Source organism: Callospermophilus lateralis, chromosome 2, assembly GCF_048772815.1.
Source record: "Callospermophilus lateralis isolate mCalLat2 chromosome 2, mCalLat2.hap1, whole genome shotgun sequence".
NCBI lineage: Eukaryota > Metazoa > Chordata > Mammalia > Rodentia > Sciuridae > Callospermophilus > Callospermophilus lateralis.
In genome coordinates, this window is record NC_135306.1 from 107,148,437 (window position 1) to 107,174,622 (window position 26,186).

A 26,186-nucleotide genomic window follows, 5' to 3' on the forward strand; every position below is an offset into this window, starting at 1 on the left:
CTTGCTTCTTCCATTTACTATGAAACCACTGGACTAGATGTCCCCTAAGGACCATTCTAAATGGAAAATGCTATGCTTTCATGATCTCAGGAGTCCGGGATGTCAGTCCGCAGATAGGAACGGAAATCAGTGTTAAGCTCAGGTATTCTATGAACAGGTGAGCTTTCAACCTCAAGATCATATCTGTCGTGGTAACAACCTACCATCAATATCCAGGTGTGTCATTTTTACCCTGGGGTCCTCTGAAGCAAATGGGAACCATCTATGCCAATACTGAGCCGAACTCAACCAGCTCTCAAAGCTTGCATTATTCACAAGAGGCCAGAAGAAGCTGAGAAACTCCAAGTGACAATATTTGTCCCCTTAGTCACATGTGTGGCAGGTGGAAGACAGTTGTGCACGATTCTTCTGTCTTTACACAGCCCCAGTCATGGGTGATTTTCACCTTCTCTTGTGGATGGTTTTTCATTCCTTTTCAGAGTGCCAGTGGGCACGTTCCTGAATCAACTCAGGAACAGTTTACTTTATCCTTTGGGACAACAGACCAGAGGGGGTACAGAGAAGACATCAATAACTCATCCTTGCCAATGGGGCAGCCTTTCTTGGGTTTTGTGGCCTTTTAGCAATGCGACAGGGACATCTCAGGTGGTCTTTCTCAAACTGGTTTTCTATCACAGTATGGCTTAGGCCAGAGAACAGCCCTTTGGAGGAAATTGCAATTATCTTCCTTGTAGTGCATGCACAGGCCACTCAGGTCATCTACTGGGAAAATGAAACAATTTGAGGGACAAGCCCCACTAACTAAGGGAAGGGAATAGGAGAGGAATGGGGAGAAGATCACGTGAGCATGTCTGATCCCACCATTACATAATCCTCTAACAGAAAGTCAGGGACTCAAGAGCAGCAGAATCAAGGTCCCTGCTTGGTCATTCTGGTGTCCATCATGGGCTGTGTCTTCTTCATCATCCCAAAAGCCAGTGTCAGGCACAGAAAAACACAGACAGTACAGGAGGCATAGGCAGAGTCTGGAAGGGGACAAAGGGTCTGTTCCTGTCTGAGCTCCTACTGCAGCAGAAATCACTAGCTGGGCTACTCCTGGGGTCCCTCTTAACCCCAGACTTTCTTTGGGCAAATGTGTGTGAATCCCATGTTCCCTGTCACTCAGGACTATTTCACTTTGTATCTCTCAGTTGAGAAATATCCAGGAAGAAAAAGAAAAAAAAAAAAACATCTTTTATTGTTGTTTTCTGAATCTGAAACCCCATTAGATGCTCAATGTCAGAAATCTATACCTGATTATATCACAATGGGTGAAATTGAGGAAAATGACAACACTATTTAAAGCTGCCATATTTGGTTATGGGTGATAAGGAATGATGCACAGCCGTGAGAAAAAATCTTGGAGACTAAAGTTATAAAACAGAACATCACACAAACAAGGACCAAGACACAAACACAGCTCCGCCAGGAACGTATCAGTCCTGTTGGCAAGGCAACATCTGATTCCACATGTGATTGTCTGACGCCAACCAGAAGAGGAAGGACTGGGAGGTCATTTGAGATTTGGGTCTGGGGTTGTTACAGCCTTGGCTCAGGCCATTGAGATGATGCCAAAGAGAAGTGCGCTTCTTGCAGGACTCTGAATCCTACCATTTTTTTTTTTTTTCTATGCGGTGATTTAGATTGCATCCTTCTCAAAGGACACCTGAGTTACCAGCACTTGGAGCAATCAGATGTCACATGTCATAGGCATTTCTTCCAAATAATAGTTTTTTCTGAACCCCAAGGATTTATGATGGTGATGCTTTTCTTCTGAAGAACTAAAAAATGCTTCCCTATGTTTTCTTGATTTCAACACCCAATTTTCCATACTGACAGATGGAAGAACTGAGTCCCAGGGAGGTTAAGTGCCGTGCTCCAACAACTGGTGATGGCTTCAAGTTCTCTAGTTCTCGTTCATCAAGCTGTGCCATACTCTTTTCATTCAAATGGCAGATGTATCAAATATTTCTCTCCTTTTAATTTTGCAACTTGTTCCAATAAACTCCCTAATTAATCCCACACCTTCCCCCAGTGCCAGCAGAATCCCAGCCTATTTTATCTGAACCCCTTGAAGTAGTCGTGTTATTTATTTATACTCATCATCGTTTACTGTGACTCTGTTGTATTTATAGACATTTGTATTGATTTCTACAATCAATATAACTGCTGACTACAAGTTGGGCTAGTTCCTTCTGGTGAATACAACCACTTTGGAGGTAGATAAGTGGTGTTTTATATAGATAAATAGATGATATAGATATATGCCTCAATGTCAAGGACAGGTCAAGCCCGGCTGGCAGAATTGAATATTAGACGGCAGCAAAATTAGAACTAGTTCCCTAGCTTTTGAACTGTGGTTCAGACTGACCACATCAGAGTCAGCATCCTTGATGCTCTTTGATGATGGGAGAGACCCAAAGGGCTGGTCACCGACAGACCATGATTCTGGTATGTTCAAGTCCTTTGATAACAATGTAGTAGTGGGGCTGCCCGTAGAGCTGAGAGGCACTAAACTCCTCTTACATGTTAAAAATTCCTTCTATCTTTAAAACAAATTCTGTTAACCCACTGTTACCTTGCTCTATCTGTACTAGAGGAAATGGTATTGTGGTAAAAGTGCAATCACTTTCTCAGAGTCTGGACCAAAGCTATGGGCCCTAGAACTGGGTAAAGCAGGGCAGGTGGTGAATTAAAACACAGACTCTGGAGCCAGACTGCCCAGGACTGAATCCTTGCTCTGCCACTTCCAAGTTATATGATGTTGGACAAGTTGCCTAACCTCCTGGTCTGTTCCCTCTTCTGTAACATGAGGGTAGTGATAAAACCTACCTGGTGTTGTTCTGAGGATGAGGTAAGTTACCATGTGGTGAGGTGTACGTGCGTGTCTGCTTCCCTTCTATCTAATGGCAGCTGGGAGTAACTTAGAAGGGGAAGAGGGTATGTACCCAGGGAGGAAACGTCCTTTTATACTCAGGCATTCCTCAAAGAACAAGAATACTATCTCCTGCCCTCAGGTGACACGAAAAATCCTTGAGGGACAAATGTCATCTGGCTACAGTCATTTTCCATAATTCCTGGAGTTTATATGAGCTGTAAAACATGGATCATGGGGGTTCCCCTAGGGCTCTCTGGGGAAGCAATTGGGGCAATTGCAGAATTTCTTCTGGAAGAATGGCTTTTAACAACCAACATTTAGAACTCTGTTCCATCTTAGCCTTCCCCAAAAAGCTCACCAGCACAGTGGATTAGACCTGTGGCTGCTGTGTTGGATCTGTGTAAGGGCTATGTTGCCCAATTTCCTACACAAAAACTAATGATATCAACTCTCTTTCTTCCCTGTGCTCTGTCCCCTCCCCAGCATTTTGACTTTAGTTCTAAATGGTAATTTTTAGAGAGGTTTCCTGTTAGATAGTCAACTTCCAATAGTGGTCCATGGTCAACAAAATACTCTCTAGGGCTGAAGAGGAAAGAAAACAGTCTCTCCATGACTCTTGGGAGACGTGGAAGAGGGTAATTCTCAACCCACTGCAGGAACCCACAGACAGCCTGCCCAAAGGAGTTGGCAATGAATCGTCTTATGTATTTCAGTTTAGCATGCACTCACCCTGGACTCCAAGAGGAGAACGGAAAGCAAACAATTAATTCCTCTCCACCTATAACACCCAGATGGCTTGTTGCCTACATGACCCACAAGCTACCATATCAGTTTTCACTTTGCTGGTCGGGAATCTAATGTGAGGAGACCTGTGTTCTCATCCTGGCACCAACCTTGACTTGCTGAGCCACTTGCTGGTCCTTGGTAAGCCACTTGACATATTTGGGTGCCATTTTCTTCTTCCGTAAAATAGAGCGCCATGATCCCCATGAAGGGAGAATGTGAGGATTACTAAACTAACGCTGATAAGACACCTTGAGCTTCCTGAGAGAGAAGCACTTAATAAATAACCAATATTAAAATGATTACACATCCAGGGATCCATGTTTCCATTAGACGGGCTATCGTGTTACTTAGTGTTAAGGAATAGAACACTATTCATTTTCTATTTCCTTATAACAGAGTATTAAGGAGTATTAGAAATGATTCACTGGTTTACTTAGCATTGTTCTCCATTTTCCTAGACAGTCTTTCTGAAATGAAACAGACCTTCTTGGAAAAATGAGTAATATATCCAGCAAATGCCGTAATTAATTTAATGTTGGCATTTATTTCTCTCTCACTTTTTAATCACTGTCTGATTTTTATTTTTTAACTTTCTTGAGAGAGAAAAGTCTAGCTGTAAGTTAAGAAGAGTAAGAACATTTTCCGTTGCTTAATCAAAGATAGACTAGGATGCTGGTATAGAGGGGAAATGGTCAGCTCATATTTTTTAGGGAATTTCCAATGCTCTGGCTGGACTGGGACCTGACATAGAATCATAGATAGTGTCCTCCAATAGGAAAGGACTTATTTTTTTAAAGATCATCCAATGCATGTCCTTGACACTGAAAGAAAAGTACCCGCTAGCCATGGACCCACTTCCTGCACACAGGTAGCTGGAAACATCTGGGACGTAAGAGACAGAAAATCTGCTTGAGTGCCCCTGGCAGGCCTGTGCTGCCTCTCCTCTTCCACTGCACTGGCTGGGCTCATGGAGCCTCAGACTCCTGTAAAATGGGAATCACCCTATCTCCTTTGAAGCATTGCTGCAATAAACTAGAGTGTGTATGTGGAAATGTATCAAAAAGTAACAGCCGCTGGTCAACACACAAATATCTTAGACATACACAGGCTCCCTGAAGATGCCAAGACTAAATTATTCAGAAGAGATTGATCCATTTGGGGGTTGTATGGGCCAAACGTTGACTCCCAGGGTGGTTCTGGCACATTCTAAGGATGCCTTGCTACGGCAGTCACGGCATGCTTGAGGAATACAAACTTATTTTAATATTAGTCTGGGCAAAACATCATTAGGCAAATTGCTGCAGCAGGAGGGGGAAAAGACAGAAAACTGCATGATATACTCTGATGTCAAGTATAAATGTTTTTATTTTCCCATGCTCTTCTCCCCTCCATTCACACAGATATTTGAGAGCTCACAGTATGCAGCAACATCATAAAACCCTCGAAAGCAAAATGCCCTTGGAGTTATACGGCAAGACCAGATACTGAGCTTCTCAGTAAGAACTAAGTTCATTTGCCAGGGAAATAAAGACTCTTGAACTTTGTAGATCCTATCACTTGACTCCCATCCTTGGAGTCAACTGGGGGACACCCAGATTCCAAAGGCTGAGCCATCTACATATGGCCTAGAAGCACACCTGGCCCCCACCAAGGACCCTGATACCTTTTCAGGTGGAGATTGTGCTGTACGCTGGGCATGTAAGTGTTGAAATGCGCTCAGGTGGCAACTATGGCCAGGCTTGAGCAGAAGAGGGATCTGGCTGCCCGGAACCTCTGCCTCCCATCCCTTCTTATTGTCAAGACCATTGAGGGTAAAGACCAAAAAGAAAAAGATCATCTATTTAGGGCCTTCATCTTGCTTCCTAGAATACTGGCCCCACAGGATCCCCCAACAGAAACCCAGGTTGCTGGGGCTCAGTGCTCTGCCCAACAGGAGCCAAGAGTAAAGGATGGAGCTCGGTGACCTCAGAGTCCCTAGATTCAGGAGCTGCCAGCCATTCCTTCCTTCCTTCCTTCCTTCCTTCCTTCCTTCCTTCCTTCCTTCCTTCCTTCCATACCTATCCAGTAAACACTGAAGGTTTAGGATGATTACATTTTTCATATCAAAAATACAAAAATCTGTAGTCTGACAAGGGGCTACCTACACTATGACGTTCTTCCCACTGAGTCGACAGTTCAGGTTAGAGATTAGGAGACCTGAAGCGCACTGAGAACTACCTAGGAGGTGAGATGAGAGGTGAGGACAGGGCAGGATGATCTGGGGTACTGGACGGAGATGTCATTACCGGAGGGGGTTCAGAGTGGAGGAGGAGGGACATGTTTGAGTACACTGAATGCAGCTTGTGATGCTATTTTTTTTGGCGGGGAGGAGCAGCCTGTGAGACCCAGGTGGATAGCTACAGTAATGAGTGAGAAATATACCTCTGGAATTGAGGGGCAAGGCTGGGGTGGGTCACAGATGAGTCATGGGTGAGATTATCCAGGGGGAGGGAGACAGAAGAGAGAGAAGAGGAAGAAAAAGAAATACCCCATTTGATTCAAATGTATGATATGTCAAGATCATTGTACTGTCATGTGTAACTAATAAAAATAAAAAATAAAAAAATAAACAAAAAAATAAATAAATAGAAAATTATATAGGGGAAAAGAAAAGAAAAGAAAAAGGAATCAACCAAAATGATAAGGAGGCATGAGGGACTCCAGGAGAAAATGGTGACTTGGATGCTAAGAACAGAGAGTTTTTAAAAGCAGGACATATCAACAGGGACAAATACCAAACCCAGACTCCTCAGCTGGGCTGTCAAGTAGCAGGGCGTAGGTGGTAAAGGGAGCAAAACATTTTTCTTATTTTGGTCCTAGAGATGTCTCCTCAGAAAGAGAGATTATACCCTGATGTGGGGAAGAAGGAAAGTATCCCATAATCAACTCTTAATGATCTATGTTCATGGAAAAGCCCAGATAACTTTAGATCATAGGAAATTCACAAATTATTTCTGGTTATCTTTACATTCAGAGACACACTTGCCATCACTTATGATTTGGGAGGCTTTGTCAATAATTCTTAACTAGAAATTATATTATGTAATAACATATGCAGGTAACGGGCCATGACATGGGACCCCATTAATATATAAAATGTTTATGCTTTTGTGCATCAGTTTAAAATTAAGTAATTAAAAATAATTCTTCACAAGGCATTTCACTTTGAGTTAATGATTTCTACTTTTGCACAGGGGATTGATTGCCACCAGATGCTCACGTTTTGGTGATGACTGCTCATCAGTTAGGTGAGTTCATAGATAGAGAACTGAGAGAGAAATTCTATATCCTTAGAAATGATAAACAAAAATAAGCACATTTTTCAATCCAAGATAACAATCAATTAGAGAAAATTCACAAAATAATAAATACCCAGTACTTGGCTTTAATTCCCGTAGCACTATCACACTAGAGACAGCCTCTACGTGTAGTTTTTGATCTAGGCTCTCGGGGTGGACTCCACCCATCTATACTTCAGCATTAGCGATTCCTGCGGAGACCTCTTTGGGTCAGATATAGCAAAGTTCATCTTGGACTCACTCTCACCAGGATCACCAGTAGATCCAGGAACATTCTCTCTCGAGCTGACTTTTTGGTACTCTCTAAGCATAGTGCCTCACACACAGAATGTACTCCATAAATATTTGTTGAATAAATGCATAAACTGTCAGTTCTGTTCAGTGTAAGCTGTTCATTCCAGCACTCATATTTTGCTCAGTTTGGCCCTGTTATAAATCAGATCTGAGCAGCTGTGTGGCATACTGGGGCCTCCAAGGGGAGGCCAGAGGAGGGAGGAATCCAGGCCATGCTGGGGAACTGTACCAAACCAATGGGAGATATATCTATATTTATATCTATATCTATGTGTATATCATATAATATCTATCTATCTATCTATCTATCTATCTATCTATCTATCTATCTACCTATCTACCTATCTACCTACCTACCTAGCTGACATGTTGTGGGAGCTGCTAAGTCCAAAAGGTGAATATATCTGAATGGGCAGGATGTCCATGTTATTGCCTTGGGTCAGAATTTTTTCTCCAGGAAACCTGAGTTCTTTGCCTTTCACTGACTTCAACTTATGGGCTGAGGCCACTCACAGTATTGAAGGTAATCTCCTTTACTTAAAGTCAGTTCACTGTCGACATTAATTACACTACAAAATACCTTCACAGCGATGCCTACTTGACACATAAAACTTAATATCCCAGGAACTAATACAGTCATAGGTCTGTGGTGGTAGTAAATAATGGGCCAACAATTCAATGGAGGATGACCAGAGGGTTGGTGACTTGGGGTATAGTTCTGGCCAGAGTTGATATTCAGGATAATGGTGTTCTGCATTCAGAGAAGCGAAGCCACAGTCATTGTGAAGTGATAGAAACACTCAGGGTCAGGTGTCTTTGGCTACTTGGTTCCTGGGTGGGGGGGGTGCTTTGGGTCACCAGGAGAGCTCTTTCCTCAGTGTTAATTAAGAAATCAAGGCCGGAGCCTACTTGCAGCTACAGCAGGATGGTCTTGAAAAAGGCTGTGCATCTCCATGTCTTTTGGATGTTCCCTCAGGGCCAGGTGTAGGGAGGAGGAACCTCAAAACAAGATGCTGGTTGGAAAATTGCAGGAGGAGTAATGACAGGGGGACAGTGACCGGAGCACTGTCCTGGAGCTGGGAGGCCTCACCCCAGCCTTGCCCTGGGTCAACTGCAAGTGACGCTCCAGCTCCCTTATCTGCGAGTCAGGGATTATGGTACCTGCCTCCCTCTTCAGAGAACGGCTCTGAGAACCAAATGAAGACGGATGTGCAAAACATGAGGATGGCAGGCTGGGGTCACAGAGAGAGCACGGGCTGAAGTCACTCTGTCCTTGGGTTTGTACCCTACCCTTTGCCTTATTAGCATGTGGCCTTGTCCTGGTTTTTAAACTAATCCCATCTCAGTTTTCTCATTTCTAAAATAAGAACAACACAACTGTGCACATTTCCTGGGACCATCAAAACGAAGTACCCTAACTGACTGGCTTAAAATAACAGAAATCTTTCACTTCAAAGTTCTAGAGGCCAGAAGGCCAAAGCCAAGGCATCATTAGAGCCAGGCTCCCCATGCAGGCTCTAGGGGAGGAATCTTCTGGTGGTTTCTGGCAACCCTGGGTGCTCCCTGGCTTATAGACACACCACTCCCATCTCTGTCTTTGAATTCTCCCCTATGTGTCTGTGTCCAAATTTTCCTCATCTTATAAGAACACCCTTCATTGGATTAGGGCCCATGGAAATCCAGTGTGATCTTAACTTGATTACATTTGCAAAGACTCTATTTCCAAATAAGGTCACAATCACAGGTCCTGGAGCTAAGACTTCACCATGCATTTCAAGGGGAGACAATTCAACCCATAACCACAACCCATGTCACAAGCACCTGGTAGACTCTTGGGGACATAGAAGGTACTCCACAAATGGGAACTATCATCAGTAAGAGGACAAGAGGAGGACATTGGCTGGGAGGGATCCAAATGCACCTTACTGCACAAAAGCAAACATCAATAACAGCCTGACTGTGAAATCTTTGCCTTTCTTTCTGTCTTAGCCTGTGGAGTTTGAGATTTCAATGGCATCACTTCTTCCAGATGATCTGGTCATCTTTCCCAGGTCAGGTGGTAACCATGATGGACACTGAGGCCCAGCACAGAACAACACTCATCTGAACAGGGGGCCTGTTACCTAGGGTCCATGACAGGAGATGACCCTCCTAGAGAACCTGGGAACAGTTCCTGATGCCTCAACAGCTGCATCGATGGGTTCCAGCTGGGAGTGCAAACATCCTCTTTCTCTAGGGCTGGGGTCACTTCAGCAGGCATGCAGTCCTTTCCTGTTGGGCAGCCTCTTGGTGCCAGGCTATGTACAGAAATATGCATAGAAACTGAAGTATGGACACCAAAACTGACTAGAGAGCTGGGGAAATCCATGTAGCTGCACACTTGGAGCCAGTGTGGATGAAAAGAGGAGAGAAAGGCTCTTCTGGTCCAGTTTGGTAAACTAGATAAAGACAGCTATTTGCTGGGAGCACAACAATTGCCCACTTGATAGAAATGACCCAGCCAGTCATGATGGATATCAGGGATCATGTCCATCCTTGGCTACTTATTGGTGTGTTCTCACACACTCATTTTGATGCTCACTCTAGCTAACCTAGCCAGAGAAATCTTTTTGTGTGGGCATGGGGGAGGGGATATGGTGCAGAAGACAAGGTAAAAATGACATTAGATGCATCAATATGAATAATCAGAAGAGGAAGAAGTCTGTATTCCCTAACCAGATACAATTCTCAGTGTGAACACAAGTGGATCTGGGAATCGAAGGAATCTTTGAGAAGGTTGGGGTGACTTTTATCTAGGCTTCAGGCCCTGCCCCGGGAGAAAGAAGTGTGACTGACAGAGACAGCACCAAGTGCTACCAGATTACTCTCTTGGTCATCCCTATTCAGTGAAGCATGAGCCATTTTTACTGGAAAGCTCACAAGTGTGACTTTTCCATCCCTCCTGGTTGCAAGTTCTCGCAGCTGATGGAGGAAAAAATAGCCCAGCACATTTGCATTTAAGTCTCAAAATCTAAATATTTCCGTGAGTCACTCATTATTACCATATAACTCAGTGTTTGCATGCAAATAACTTTAATGACATAAATGCTTATAAAATAAGTCTCTTACCATATGAACTCGGTAAAGAATGCTAATTCCCAGCGTCATGAATGGCTTAGAGAAATCAATCACCTTCTCACGTTCAGCTGTGATGGTGAGGCCTGCCACAGCCAGATCTGCTTTCTGAAAGGAACAGAGAGATCCCATCAGCGGGGTAGCCACGTGAGGTGAGGTGGGGCATGGGGACTTGTGACTAGAGGTTGTCCCCGAGGAGAGGCTACTCGGTCTGGCTTCCTGGCTTGGGGAGAAGCCAGCGTAGCCCAGATTCGAATAATCACTCTGGAAAGGACAGGATGTTGAAGCCATGGCTTGTGTTCATTCCTGGTTAGAGCCCTCTAAACACACAGGTGATTTAGAAACAGGAGGATCACTGCTAGATTGTTCTGCCCTGAGGAGGGGCTCAGGAGGGGAGAACTGGCTGTAGGCTCTGGAGTTCTCCGCACTGAATAATTTTTATTCCCCTTATTCACTTGTCCAGTCAACACAACTGCATGGAGTGCCTTTGGCAGGTGAGATACTTCAACAGGGAGAGTCACAGTGAGAGGTAAAAATGCCAGGAACACAGGCATCTGAAACAGTCTAATGCAACCCCACTCATTTCACAGAAAAAAAAGGGATGTCAACAAATTGGGCGCGGGGCCCAACGTCACAAAGCCCACCCTTGCCAGAGATGGGGCTGATTCAGGCCTCCTGATCACTGACCAATTACATTGTTGTCCAGATGGAAATTCAGGTGTCACTGGCAGGACCAAAAGAAGAGTCTCTGGTTTTTTTGATGCAAAAGAACCAAAATCTGTTCTGAAGAGCTTTTCCTACCTTTTTCTTTGCCTCCTAATTGCACCTCAAGTGTTCATTTCTGACGGGATCTGGCCCAAATGAGGGCCCACGGGAAAAGGAGATGCTGTAGGTTTCCTTTCCATCCCGTTGAAAGCAAGCTCATTCCCTATTGGTCCGTTCTTGGATACCTGGACTGAGCTAGCACTCAGTTCTAGTCCAGGTCTGCCCTAACTAACCACTCAACCAACCAAGGCTAGTCTCTTTGCTTCTCCAGGCTTCCTTAACCTCATCCACAAACCATGAAATGTTAAAAGTGCTAGACCTGTCCCAACATTTCTCCAGCATGGTTCTCAAAATGCAGTCAGTCCACGGGGCCACCTGCATCAGAATCACCTGGTGAGCCAATCAATGTGAATTCCAGAGTCTTTTTTACACCCCGGATCTGACTCTATTGGGAAATTATAGGACTCGTATTAACAAGTTGCTCAGGTGACTTATACTGATATTTAAGAAGCATGTTTATAAACTTAGGCACTATCTTTTAGACAAGCCTCTGGCAATTTACATTTCAGTTTTTTGATCAGTTCATGCAAAAGATGAACAAAGAAATAAGGAAAAGTAAATGTCAAACAATCTACAAAAAAGCCAATCAATTCTGAATGAGCCCACATGAACACACACACACACACACACACACACACACACACACACACAATCCTTGCTAACCCATTGCAAAAAAATGTAGAAAGGGAATAGCTCCCAAGGGAATTGCGATGTATGCCCAGGAAGGATAAATCCATGGGTGGAAGGACAGTTTCTTCTACTTCTAAACACCCGTCCTCCACCCTCATACATGTTCCAAACCCTGACCCAGCAAAGGTTAACAAACTTCTAAAGTCAAGGCATCCTTAAAAGAAACTAGAGTGCAGATGAAAGAGATCTTTAATAAAGAATGGAAACTGAGTGACTCATTCTGTATTTCTCCAAGAGAATGTTGATTACTGCTATCAAACGAATCAACCCTTGGATTAGAGAGTGGAGTTTGATTAGAAGATTGCTAGTGCCTTCATCGGGGGAACTCTTTAGAGGACTTCTTGGGTCTTTCAGAACCTCAGCCTCTCCATGACTGTGGCCCTGACAAATGTAGTTTGTGACATGGGCACAGAGTAGCAGAAACCAACTAGGAAGGCCAGCAGGTGCGGCATCCGTCCAAGCGGTCAGGTTTGCTGGAAACTGACAGCCCCACCCTGCCAGAAATCGGGGAGGTAACAAGTTCAAAGCTTTGGACTGAAGAACAGATTAAGGAAACTAAAACTGCTAAAAATGGACAAAGGGTAATCATAGCACCCAGTCTTTTCTCTGGTTATTTTTCTTAAATTTAAATCAATTAGCCAAAGTAAACAATGCTGTCCTCAAATTTCTTTTTCCCACATTTAGCTTTCCTCCAAAAAGGGCAAACTTTGGATTAAAAGCTGGAAACCATTTCACAAGTTTACAGAAGTTGGCCAACAATGACATTATGCTAAACAATTCCATATGTCCATATGGGGAGGAAGCTGGAAATGGAGCACATCCCACTGCCAGACCTCTTCCTAAATACATGCAGCATGACCGCATATCCAGCCGAGCCTGTGCCCCAAACCCGAGAGGGCATTTCATTCTAGTCACAAACAGACACTTCCCCAAACTGGGCCAAGCAGAGAAACCACTTCCTGCCCACATTGCTGACTCGGGCCCCAGCCCCACTTCTCTTTTCTTTGTCCCCAGTTCAGGGTAAGTTGGGGACAGAGAAGGCATGGAAGGAGAAGAGAAAGGGCAGCAACAAGCTACAAGAAGCCATGGAGGTTTGGTGATGCTTGTTTCTTATGTTTAACTGACTCGCTATGGAACGGTAATGATGTAGCTTGGCTTCCGTGCACCCCAGGGTATCAGACCAGTCACACGGGACCGGATTATTCCAAGAGGCACGAGTTCGTTTATTTTCACCTTAGTTAAAAAGACATTATACTATAAAGCAGCTTTCAGATGAGGAGATAATGTGCCATGAAACCAAACTAACAAGGAAGGGGCTGGGGTGTGAGAATGCCAGGAACCGCTGAGTGGAGGTGGAGGGCAGGGCGGCCACAGGGCAGCGCATCCAAGGCCTTCTGCTCCTCCGGCCTCCCCTGGGCCGGGGGTGGGGGGGCTTGACCTCCAATGGAAAGAGTAGTGGACAGGACAGACAAGTGGCTCTTGTCTCCATTGGGTTCCAACCTCATTGTGACCTTGGGCAAGTTATTCCTCTGTCTGGAGTAATCTCCTCAACTATAAAATGAAAGGGTTCAACTAGAGAGCTCACCAGCTCTTGTCCAGCTATAAAGCCCAGCTGGAGGAAGAATGGCTTGGTTTAATCAGCCCCTGCTCTGCGGGGAAGATGACGGCGATTTGGTCAGCAGAATCGAATGGTGGGGAGCAGATGAGGGGACCGAACTTGGGGAGAGGAGCAGTGGACCCAAGGCAGAGACGTTTTATTTTAGAGATGTTTCATTTTATTTATTTAGGGACATTTTACTTTATTTATTTTAGTATTCTGTTTTTAGGGGAGGAAATATGGAAAGATCGGGAAGGTGCAAATGATCTGAGGCGCCCAGGCCTGAAAACGGAATCTCAGGGGACTGTGAAATCAGAAGAGACCAGGACAGCCGGAGCCAGAGAGCTAGGGTCTGTCAGAAGCAGAGAAGGACCAGAGCAGCAGTGGCGGAGAGCTCTCCATGTGTCACAGGTCCTGGTCATGACTCGGGTGTGCACACGTGCACAGGGGCATATACAGACCTTGATGGAGCATAGAGGCCTCTCTCCTCTCCCCATTTTTGATTGAAAGTGTTCCTGGAAGAGCTTTGTGTGCTGCCTCTGAGCCAGCCCCACTTTTATCTCCTGGATGTCTATGGCGTTGATAAGAGAAGGATAGACAGGAGCCAGCCTAGGCCACTTCCAAAACACACGCTCCCTTGTCTCATGGGGTTCAATGGGGGTCACACAATCACTGCCATTGCTGTCACAGCCCAAGACTTCTCTGGGGACTGTGGCCTGGTTGGAGGAGGGCGGGGGCTGTCTTCACTGCAGGGCCCTGGTCTTTGTCACTTAAGCTTGCTGCTCCCACCCAGGCTTCCCAGAGAACAAGTCAGAGGTGTTCTGATGGCAGCGGCAGATCTCCGGCCATCTGAAGCAGACAAAGCCTGCCCTCTCATCCTTGCTTCTTTATTTAGACAGCTGCTGCCCCCTTTTGGGCAAAATACTCTCCCTGGTGCCTGGCAGGGTCTCCTCCCTCACACCCACATGGAGGAGGCAGTGGGCAGGAGGCTGCCTTTGCCACTCACATGTCTGTGAGCAACTCCTCTGCATTCTCAGGGACTTATCTTTTTCACTTGTAAAATGGGTGCAGTGCCTGCCTATTGATACGATGTGAAGGTCAACAGAGACGGGGGTGGAAGAGCCTTAGAGGCTGTAGAAATTGCAGAGTGCTGCCACATCCAGAGGATGAGCGTGGGGCAGACTCATTTGGACTCTGTCACTTACTAGATGTGTCTTTCAGCCTCTATCCACTCATCTACAAAGTGGGATAATAATAGTCCCCAGCCCCTAGAGCTTCACAGAGACAGTGCCTGTGAGTGCTGACAGGCCTGGTTCCAAAAATATTTGCTGCAGGATGGCAATGGCGATAGGGCGTTGGTGCACTGGACAATGATGGTTATCTCAACAAGGGCCTCTGGAGAGATCTTAGCCCATGATGAGTTGTAGGTGTGTCTGGAGGTGGGCAAGCTTGTTCTCTGTGCGATGCTGACTGTGCACCAGTACCCGCCCTCCATCTCTCAATCTTTGGTAGTGTTTTTGCTTTTTTGCAGTACAGGAGATTGAACCCAGGAGTGCTCTACCACTGGGCTACATCCCCAGTCCTCTCCATTTTGAGACAGGGTCTTGCTAAGTTGCCCAGGCTGGCCAGAAACTTGCCATCCTCTTGCCTCAGCCTCCTGAGTAGCTGGGGCTACAGGCGTGCCCCCACCACATCCAGCCCTCTGCTGTTGTTTCCCAGGTGCCCTGGAGCATGCACACAGCTGTGTCGACACGGTGCGCTGCCTATGGTATTATCTGACTTTAAAGATCCACATGAAGACCTTCCCAGGCCTCACACCGCCCCATGCTTTGGAAATTTCTAGGGAAAAAAAAAATAAAGTCCGGCTTGAAAACACGGTCTTTCTCTACAGCCTATTCCTCACTATATGATTCTCTTCTGGGAGAGTGAATTAAATGGCCTGCTCAAGCTCTTCATGATTCTCTCCCAGACACACTGGGCCCTCTCTGATCAGCTTTTAGATCTTTTCTCTCACTATTTTTTTTTTTTTTTACTGTCCCCTCTCTCTTGCCTCCAGCCTCTGCCCTGGCCACCCCATCCAGCCAGCAGCTTTCGACTCCTTTACAAGCCATGGCATCCACAGACCTGTTTCCGCTGCTGCTTGGGCCCCATGGAGCCTCCCACTCTCTGCTGTCATTTAGTTAACTCTGTAATTGTGTTACTTAACTCTGGAAAGCTTCAGGAGGTTACAGTTGGAATGAGAAAACGCTACACAGAATAAGGTTGCACTGAGCACTCCTGGAAGCCTTCATTCCAAGGTAATTGCCTCTGGAGAGCCCCTGTATACTGAAAGAACTTACAGAATCCCAAGCAAGGCCAGGCCCAGGGCTGTGAAAACAGAGCTGGCATTATCCGCAGACACCCAGACAGGAAGGAGCTTTGAGTCCAGCAAGCCTGGCTTTCCTGGGAGGGAGAAGGCACACTGGGCTCCGGTGGAGCATTTGGAGTGAGGGTGATAGGGAATTGTTAAACTGATGGGAACCTCCAGGAAGCATCGTGTCATGGAGTCTGCCCTCACACGTGGGATCTCTATATTGGCAGTGGCTGGCTGCAGGGCCCACTGCCCACTCTTTGCTACCCCTCATACTTATCTATAGTTCTATTTTCTTCATGTGAAACTCCAACCATCAACTCCACCTACCCATCAAGGTCCATTTAGAGTTTGCCTTCTCCAAAAAAGGTTTCCCTATCATCTTCCCAGGAACGAGCTCTGCCACTTCTTGGTGGCTAGAGGGGGTAAGCCGTGGCCTGTACCACCCCTGTGGCATGAAGTGTCAACTGCCTTGTGTTAGAACAGGGGATCTAGGCTCATTCTCCAACTCTGCCACTTACAAGTTGTATGTCCTTAACTTCTCTGTGCCTCAGTTTCTTCCCCAATAAAGTGGAGACAATATTCCTATCCTCATGAAGCCTCAATGGGAATTAAATACAAAGTCTGAGCTCAGCACAGAATAACTCTCAATAAATATTAGCTCTTACAATTATTGCTATTGTTGACATCTGGTGCATATTTTATCTCCCCAATAGAGTATACATTTCTTTTTAATCATTATTTGGTTGTTAGTTGTAGATGGACACCATATCTTTATTTATTTTTATGTAGTCCTGAGGATCGAACCCAGTGACTCACACATGCAAGGCAAGTGCTCTACCACTGAGCTACAGCCCCCACCTGATTTTCTTGAAGCACGTACTGAGTCTTTTAAAAACTCAACACAAAGAGCTGAGGCCCAGGGAAGTTGGTTACTTGCTCAAGTGCACACAGCTAGGATGTGGAGAAAGATGACTTCAGACCCAAAGGAGCAGACTGGGCCCTTTGCTCTCTTATTGCTGCACTAATCAAGGTGACGTTCCCCAAGTGAGCTCACAATAAGTCCCTAAGGAACAAACACCATAGAATAAGGAGTGAAACCCCCTAAACAAAGCCTGCTCTGAGCCCCATCTTGCTGGCTTCAGAAACAGGCCCATGTCTGACAAGTGGCTGCATGGTGTGCAGGGGGCATTTTTGTCAGGAAGCTGGAATGGTAGAAGCAGATTCTTGTCACTTTCAGGACATAGTCAGCACCAAGTCCTCATCCTCCAGTCTAAGGGAGACGTGAAGCCCTGGATTCCCCACTAGGGTGCGCCCTTCTCCCCTTGCCCTGTCCACAGCTCAGTTCCCTCTAATACCTTGGACAGCGCCAGGCAGGCTGCCCAAAGCCCCACACTCCTGCACGGTGAAAGGTGGCTGTCAGCAGAGGGGTGTTAATTACACTCTAGGAAGAAAGGGAGATGACAGCCTCAGCCTGAGCCAGAGGCCAGCAGAAGGACCAGCTTCCACGGAGCTGCTTCCAACTTCTCCCCAGCCCTGTTCCTTTTTCGCTGCCCAGTTGAGCAGATGCATCGCAGCTCATTTGAAATTAGATGATCTGCTCACTTCTTGTCTTTTGATCGATTTATCTGCTGTGAGCCTGTCTCTCTTCCCTTCCCGCCCCTACCTATGAAGATAGTCAGGGAGCTTGGTGTGACTCACGGGGGTCACTGAGCTGTGAGGCAGTGGGATCTGCAGGAGCTGGGGAAGCTCACTCCCACTCCTGGCTCCGCGTGCACTGGCAGGAGCCGTCATGTAGACTTCATAATAACATGCCTCGGGAGTGTGCATCTCTGCCCTCCTGCCACATGAGTCAGCCTGTCTGCCCACTCTGCCCACCGTGGGTGGGGCCAAGGAGAAACTCATAGGGTCACACAGGGCCTGTGAAAATGTTTGATGTCCTTGTCTACAGGGGAGAGAGGATGACAGCCCCACCACTCTGCCTGCTTTCAGAACCAGGATATGGGGACAAGGATAAGAGAATAGCAAATGGCATGCATTTTGTCACCTGTGCCAACACACACACACGCACACCATACAGTTAACCCAGACTGCACCCCCGTAAGCTCCCAAAGAAGGCCTACTTCCTGTGCAGAGCAGGGCCCAATCAGAGTCTCGGCAACCACTGTGAGCTCAGGTTTGTAGGATTTGTCCATGCTCCCTGGGCTGAGCCTCTCCTTGGTGATGCTCCAGGAGGCAGAGGCACAGAGGAGCATTAGCATTCCTGGGGAAGTGGCAATGTCATTCATAGGTCCACGTGCACCCTGGTGCTATTTCTTGAGGTGACAGACTATTCTCAGGGTTGGATGAATTTCTTTAAAGTTAAATTAAAATCCCCATCAAATATTTAGTTGGCTCAGCACAAGGCTACGTTATTGGCCTGTGAGGGCAGATTTGAGCCAAGATTCAGAGCTAAGGACAGAAGGAGTTGGCAAGTCATTCACGGGTAAGGTTGTGGGGCACAGAGGTCCCCGCTGGGTCAGGAGACCAAGCAGACATTGTTCATCTTTGATCTCTTGCCACAGGCATTCACTGACCCTCGAGCCCTGTGGGGTCAGAGAGACGCCCTTTTAAACCCCAGATCTGCTATTCACCTGCTGAGCACACTGCGTGAGACCTGAGTTTCAGTCTCCTCGTCTCTAAAATGGATCAAATAACGCCTACTTCTTGTCACCAGTGGGAAAGTTTCCTCCCAGGACCTGTGCAAACAGCTCAGGTGTCAAATCCTCTCTTTCCCTGCAGCCAGGAGGCTCTTTTGAAAAGCTAAAGCAGATCAAGTCATCTTCTCGACATCACTGTCTATTATGGTTTGGATGTGAGGTGACCCCCAAAAGCTCATGTATGACAACGCAAGAAGGTTTAGAGGAAGAATGAGTGGGTTAGGAGAGTCTTAACATAATCTGTGAATTAATCCCCTGATTAACTGAATGGTAGCTGAAGGCGGGTAGGCTGAGGCTGGAGGAGGTAGATCCCTGGGGATATGCCTTTGGGGTATACACTTTGTATCTGGGGAGTGGATTCTCTCTCTCTCTCTCCTTCCTGATCATCATGTGAGCTGCTTCCTTCCGCCACACTCTTCTGCCATGATGTTCTGCCTCAACTGGAGGAATGGACTGAGACCTGTGAAACCATGAGCCCCCAAATAAACTTTCCTCCTTCACAGTTGTTCCTGTCAGGTCTTTTAGTCACAGCTGCGTAAAAGCTGACTAAAACGCTGTCTTCGTCTCTTTCATGCCAGGATGCCTCTGGCCATCCAATGACATCTGGGTGAAGCCTCTTCATTTAAAACGTTTTTAAATGATTACAGAGAAATATGGTTATCAAAATATTTTATGGTCTTTGTGATACGGTGACCTGTGCGTTTTTATGTCACAAGAACTTTTAGAGGTGGTTTTTATAGCAACACTATAATGTTATCAGTGACAAAGTCAAAGATATGGCTGCTACTACGGAGGTTTATAGCTAACGACCATCATTTGAAAGAAATAATATGTTTGTTTGAATTTAGAAAAAATAGAGATGCCAATTTTTCCCTTCTAAATTTACGGACTTTCTTACTGCTATCCTCAGATCTTTGCAGGGGTGGGCTGTGGACCCAGGAAAACAATCCATAGATACTTTTATCAATACCTAGTTTATTGGTGATAAAATCCTAACTCTTCACCTTGGACTTGCATCGCCTGATCCAGCAGCATCCTGTGGCTACGCTAGCTGGCCACACTGACTTTTGTCCTGCCTAAATCCACTTTCACTTCTTTTGTCCTGCCTAAATCCACTTTCACTTGAGGATATTTGCATCTGCTCTTTCCTTTCCAAAAATGCTCTGTCCTAGCTGCATTGCTGCTCTGCCTCCCATCTGTTTTATCCACCAGATCTCTCCTGAGTCTACAGCAATGCCTGGCACATGGTAGGCATTAAATAAATATTTGTTGAACTGGAAAAATCAAACGAATGAATGGATGAATCCAGAAAAGAGAAGCTCAATTAATATGATTCTCTCACCTTGGCTCTCAATGCAGGGAACAACTTTAGAGTAGTGTTTTGAGTAGGGGCACACACAGGAGGGCCAGCTCAGCTACTTATCAGCCATGTGGCCACAGGAAAATTACTTAACTTCTCTGTTCCTTGGTTTCCTCATCTGGAAAATGGGGGTAAGTGATACTATATACGTCATAAACATGTTGTAAAGGTTAAGTGAATGGATACATGAACAGCACTTAGGACAGTGCCTGGAACACAAGAAACACTAGAGGAGTGTCATCTAGTACAGTTTGATTGCAACTTTGAAAAAGTTGTTGTTGTAGAAAATTCAATGTAGGTTTTGAAGAGATGGCAAAAAAGTCACATGGTTGGACAATCAATATGTGTTATATATGTCACACACAGTTGACGCAGTTGGGATGTGAAACAGAACCAAGAGTGGGCTTGGCATTTTACACACCTGCTATGAAGCCCCAGGAGGCTCATGCTGGGCTAGCTTCCTCACCACACTACCACCAGGCCACTGTTGTCACACCTGATCTTCTGAAGGTGACCACCAACTTACACATCACATTAAGAAAGGAAACAGAATCCTGTCTGAGGTTTCAGAGTGATATGCTCATTTGTAATCCAAATGCCCCCTTTACTGATGCAAACTTCAGCCTGCCTGGCAATGGGGTCACCAACAGGCCAGGTGCTCAGACGTACTGAATTTCAACCCTGAGTCCACCCTCTTCTACTCGTCTCCCCTCTCCACTGGCCACCAAAAATGCTGGCTATGTTCTGGAAGCGGCATGGGACAGAACACTGAGCAAGCTCACTGGCCCACGTGGAATTCAAACTTGCAGCCCTGTCTTCATGCAGGGGCTTGCACTGAGCTGGCCTGGCCAGCCCTCCACCTGTCAAAGGTGATGGTTTCTGGGCCTGTTAAGGACCTGCATAAAGCAAGCTCAGGCAGCCGTTTGGGGCTGCTGCAGGAATCTGGTGGTACCACCAGCTCACCATGCTATCTTTCATTTTCCTTCTCACTTGTCAGCCCTGTAATTAGAAATGGTGTGATTCACAGGCCTGTTATCAGGACTGTTTATGTCGGGTGAAATAAAGCAGCACCAATTGCTGGGAGCATTGCTAACAGCCATAGAGAACCTCCAGAAGCCTCCCCAGGGCCCCCTCTTTTCTCTCAGCCAACAAGAAGCCCCCTCCAACTTCTTCCCCACTCCAGCTCTGCCCCAGAGACCAGCCCCTGAGCTGTCCAGCCGCACCAGGAGGCAAGCAATGATCTGACCAATTAGAGCACCGAGTGGGTAGCATCTAGCCCGTTCCTCATTTCTTATTCATAGGCGTGCAAGCTCAAACCCTGCGAAGGGCAGAGGGGCATTTTCCCAGGGATCCCTGCAGTCTTGTGAGAAAGAGAGCAAGAGACATTGTGGGAAACCTTTGGCCACCCTTTCTGGAAGCTAAGGTCTGCTTGGTCTACTTCAGAGAGATGCTTTGCCTGTTGACATGGCTCACGTGCCCATCAGTAACAACACCTCCAGAGTTGTTTTCCCCAGATTGTACTTGAGCCCCACAGCCATCTCTGAGGTCAGCAGTGGCTTATTTAGAGCAGAGTGGAATGAGGCCTGGCGAAGCTGTGTGATGTTGAATTTGGGATAATGGCCACCTTTGGAAGGAGGCAGGGCAGAGTGGGGTGGGACAAGGGCGTCTTCAGGTACCGGACAGTGGTGACAAGGCATGTCCCCTTGTCATAGTCCCTCAAGCTGACTTACATTTGTGCACTTTTCTGTATGTGTATTTCAATATAAAAATGGTTTTTAAAATGCAAGGTGATTTCCCAAGTAGAAGAGAGAATGGCCACTGTCAGGCCTGACTTCAAACGCCTGCTGGCTCTCTGGGGTAGAAAGCCCGGAAGGTTCTACCGGGGCAGCAGCGGTGGCAGTTATCTCTCACGAACAAGAAAGTTTAGTGCGGGCCCAGTGCGTCTCCTGGGTATTGTGCTTCCACACCTGGTGTGGCTTCTAATGCGAGAAGGAGTGAGAGGAACATCCAGACATTTTAACTGGGTTTGCATTTGCATTCAGATGGAGAACACTCCAGATTTCTCTTCTGGGCCACACTGCTGAGCAGGCTGTGAAACTCCCTGAAGAGCCAATCTGCCTGCTGGGAACACCAGGCAAAGCCCCAGGGAGGGGAGGGAGCCACAGTCACCCTCCAGACCCCAAAGGGGCCTTAGGACTCAGGGGAGAAGGGGCCCAGTTCATCTCAGATTCAATGGAGATGGATGCTCATAGTGTTTTGTGTGGACAACCTCTTAGTATCAGCAGTAGGCCAAAGAGTCTTCAGAGGCCCTGGGTCTAATCTGTCCCTGGCTCGTTGTGTGATCTTGAGCAAATTACTGAGCCCTGAACTTGTTTTCTCATGAGTAAAGTATGAATGGTACCAGTTTCTAGTTCCTGGGTTGTTGTGGGGATCACATGTGCTAATGCAGAGGGCCTCGCACAGACTAAGTGCTTAATAAGTGTTTGCTGTGATTATTTCCATGCTGGTTTTGATCCCGGCACTCTGTTTCCATCCTCTGTTCATCCCTTGAGTGCCAGAGACCTGGACTCTGCTTCAGGCAGCACTGTCCTGCCTGGTGGGGGTTCTCTAAGGCTAAACCCCGCCCTGGGTTGCTCCTTCTGACCCCCACTTTACCGTCAGCCACACGGACAGCTGTTGGCACACCTGCAGCACTCACTGATCACCTACCCTCTGTTTTGCTCTCCAGCCTGTGTGTCAAGGAGTGCCACCCCCTGGCAGCCAGCCAGGCCTCTGGTCTACTATCCTGCTGCCGTCCAGGACACAGCAGGGCTGCTCAGGGTGCCTCCTGGATTGGGCAAGGATCTGCCCAGCAAGAGTCAACAGCATCTTTCTGAGCAGTCCAAATCCACTGATCCAGCTACATGCTGCCATCTCAAAGGATCTTAGCCTTCCCTTTTTGCGTAAATAGCAAATATAGACACAGCTGGGACAGGAGATTGTCCTAAACCAAAGGAGCCTATCTCAGGACTACAGAAGATAAGGGATAATTCCACAGTTCTGAGAAGGATGGGCCACAGCAGGGTTTGGGGATGGCTGCTGCGATGGCTGCCAACATGCCATTGGCACGACCAAGCAGCCTGGCTCTTGCATTCATGGATGGTGGGATGTCAGGTGCCCCCAACAAGCTACAGGACAGCATGGAAAATAGTCTGTGAATTAGCCTCCCAGAGTATAGAGTGATTCTGGCCAGGAATCCCAAGCCAGCTAGGCCAAGCCATGGCAACAGGCAAGCTGAACACCACCAGACCTTCTGGTGAAGGACGGGGGACAGAGGGAGTGTCACACTTGGGATTCTGTGAAGCAGAAAGGTGAGGGATGAGTGGGGTCTGCCTGCTGGGGCAGGACAGGGATCCTAGGTACCTGGAGTAGGTAAACACAGCCCGTGTTCAGGGCAGCACCGCACAAGAACCAGAGCACACTGTGGACCCATCTGAATTCAGATTCTGTCACTTCTCAGCCTCGTGACCTAGGATAAATTGCTTCATCTTGAGCTTTGCTTTTCTGATTTTAAATTGAGCACAATAATACTTTAGGGTTGTGTTTAAAGATTGAATGAGATGATATTTGTAAAGCCGTGATTGGCACTATATCCAACACACAGCACCGTGCCTGTTGCGATCTATAGAGCAATTTTCAGCCAAGGGATAGGCAAAAAGTCACCCGGGGAGGCATAAGGGGTTGAGCATAGCACATGGCGGTAATGGGTGGATTCAAGAGCAGATGGGTCCTGACACCCGTTCCATGATGTGTGGGCTTCTGTTTCCCCTGTCCACCAACACCATACCCAAGAAAATAAAGGCAGCAAGTTTTATGGAGTCGGTTTATTCAACAGGCAGTGGAATGTAAATGTGTTTGTGGAAGGGGTTGAACAGAAACCTGATTAGGCCAACTACAGCCTAACGTGTGAAGAGGGGAGTCACTGTGACTCTGGGAACAAAACAGGAGACTGTCCCTGGGACCCCCATGGGGAGAGGAAGGAGGACATGGTTACCTACACGCTTTTCTCAAGCTCCTGTGGCTCTGGGAAGTGGGGTGGGGGTTGAGCATGCCGTGGGTGAGCTGGAGGCCCAGCTGCAAGGAGCTGAAAGAGGCAGAGCCAGGAGGGGGAGGCGGGACAGCAGGAGGAATGCACAGGCACCATGGATTGGATTCCGTGGGAGGGCGGGCTCAGCAAAACAAGCTTTGCCTTCAGCCCCAACCTGCTAGAGGCATCGGCAGAGTGGGATCGCTGCTGTACTTTCCCTGCTACTTGTCAAAGGCATTGTCTGGAAACCAGCAGATGGTTCTCAGCACTGGGAGGGCTGTCTAGGCTCTAAGTTCCTGGGGTCTGGGGCTATCATGGCTAGTTCTCTCCCACGTCTTCACAGCACCCACACACCCACTCTTCCATACATATATCCATCCACCCATCCATTCATCCATCTGTATATTCACCCACCCATTCACCTATCCATCTTTCCATTCATACATCTATCTATATATTTGAACATTCATATAGTCATCCACTCATCCATCTGTCAATCCATTCATCTATCCATCCCATAATTTTAAGTGCTATTGTATGCTGGCACCTTTTCCAGATGCTACAAGTATGGGTATAATTCCTGATCTCAAAGAATTTACATTCTAGTGAGAGGAGACAGACAATGAACAAATAGTCCTGTAATGAGCAAGATGATTTTACGTGGTAATAATTTCTTGGAAGACAATAAAATAGGGTAATGCAGCAGAATGCGATGGGCAGAGGGAATGGATTCTGTAGCGTGGTAGAGAAAAAAACATTTCTTGGGGAAGGTAACATTGGGTTTTGACCTAGATAATGAGATGGAAATAACAGACTGGTGCTGTGGGGAATCAAGCATGTGTTAGAAGGAAGAGTGAATATAAAGGCCATGTGCTCAATTAACCATGCTGCGTCCAAGGAACAAACAAGGCCAGTAGTGACGGAGCTTCAAGTGGCAAGTGATGGGAGACGGAGGGTCTGGTGGAATGGCTCCGGATGAGTGATTCCAGACTGAAAGGATACAGGTAAAGCTATGGCATGACCTGGGGGAAATGGTTGTGCTTACTTAATGGGTGAGAAAATGGTAGCCCATGAAGATTCAGATAGTAATTTAACATTCAGGGACAGACCCTGACTTCTAACTCAAGTCACTTCCCTCTAGGCCCAAGACAAATAGTGGACTTGCCACCTCAGTCCCCAGCTCAATACCTAACAGTAGGTGGCCCAGACACTAGCACCCCCTGGAAGGAATTTTTGCTCCCCTACCTGCAGAGGGCAAGAAGGATGGCGACAGGAACAGCACAGCAGGTTGCCACCATGGCATATAACCTTGTAAAGCTGCTGTGCTTCCCTATCGCAGGATCAAGACTGGGTGACAGAAAGCCAGTACTTTCTGTCGGAGAGTCTGGATGTGGCATGGCAAGAAAAAATTGACGCAGGACCTGGGAGAGGGAAGGCCCTGCACCTGGGTGAGCACGTCACATGGAAGCAGGCACGTGTGTGCATGTGTCTGGGGACCAATGGTGGAGCTAAGCTCCAGGCCAGGAGAGGAGATGCCAGCAAAGTCTCAGGAGCCAAGGACAGGAGACAGCTAACAGTTGCTGAGAGTTCACAAAGTGCCGGACACTAAGGATATTAGATTTTATCTCTTTTTCACAACAACCTAATACTATCATTTCCATTTTGGGGATGAGGACACAGGAGGTCAGACAAGTTAGATGACTTGTCCAAGTCAACACTGCTCATTACTCACAAAGAAAGGATGGATCCGTACAGGGTGGACAGCAAGGAGGGAAGGTGGGGTGAGGATGGGGTAAGCACAGTCCTCCCATTTCACCAACACCTAAGCGGACAACTCCCGGGTGCAGCTGGGGCCCAGCTCTGCCCTCTCACCCACTTACTGACTTACTGTACCCACGTCATCTACTCCTCATCTCTTTCATCTAAAGCTACTCTTTTCCCCGTGTACCTTGGGGGACTTCCTTACCCATCTGGAATCCAAAACAGAGACCAGGAGTGAGTCTGGAGTCTTCCCCCTTCCTCCCCTTGCCTGCTCTCTCCTCAGTCAATATCCAAGCCCCATCCATCCACCTTGGAAATGCCTGTTTAACCCATTACAGTTCTTACTGCCACCATCATCATTCAAGCTCCTGTGAGTTATTCAATAGCCC

The 26,186-nt window shown here is 46.9% G+C and overlaps 1 protein-coding gene across 4 annotated transcripts in view; it reads right to left on the reverse strand.

Annotated features, from left to right (window-relative positions):
* Window positions 1-26,186, reverse strand: part of Grik4 (glutamate ionotropic receptor kainate type subunit 4) — a 279,827-nt gene that overhangs the window by 26,479 nt on the left and 227,162 nt on the right. For all 4 annotated transcript variants that reach the window (XM_076843680.2, XM_076843682.2, XM_076843681.2 and 1 more), the window contains one exon: window positions 10,444-10,557. In XM_076843680.2, coding sequence (XP_076699795.1) covers window positions 10,444-10,557 — 114 coding nt within the window. The remainder of the gene's footprint in view (window positions 1-10,443; window positions 10,558-26,186) is intronic.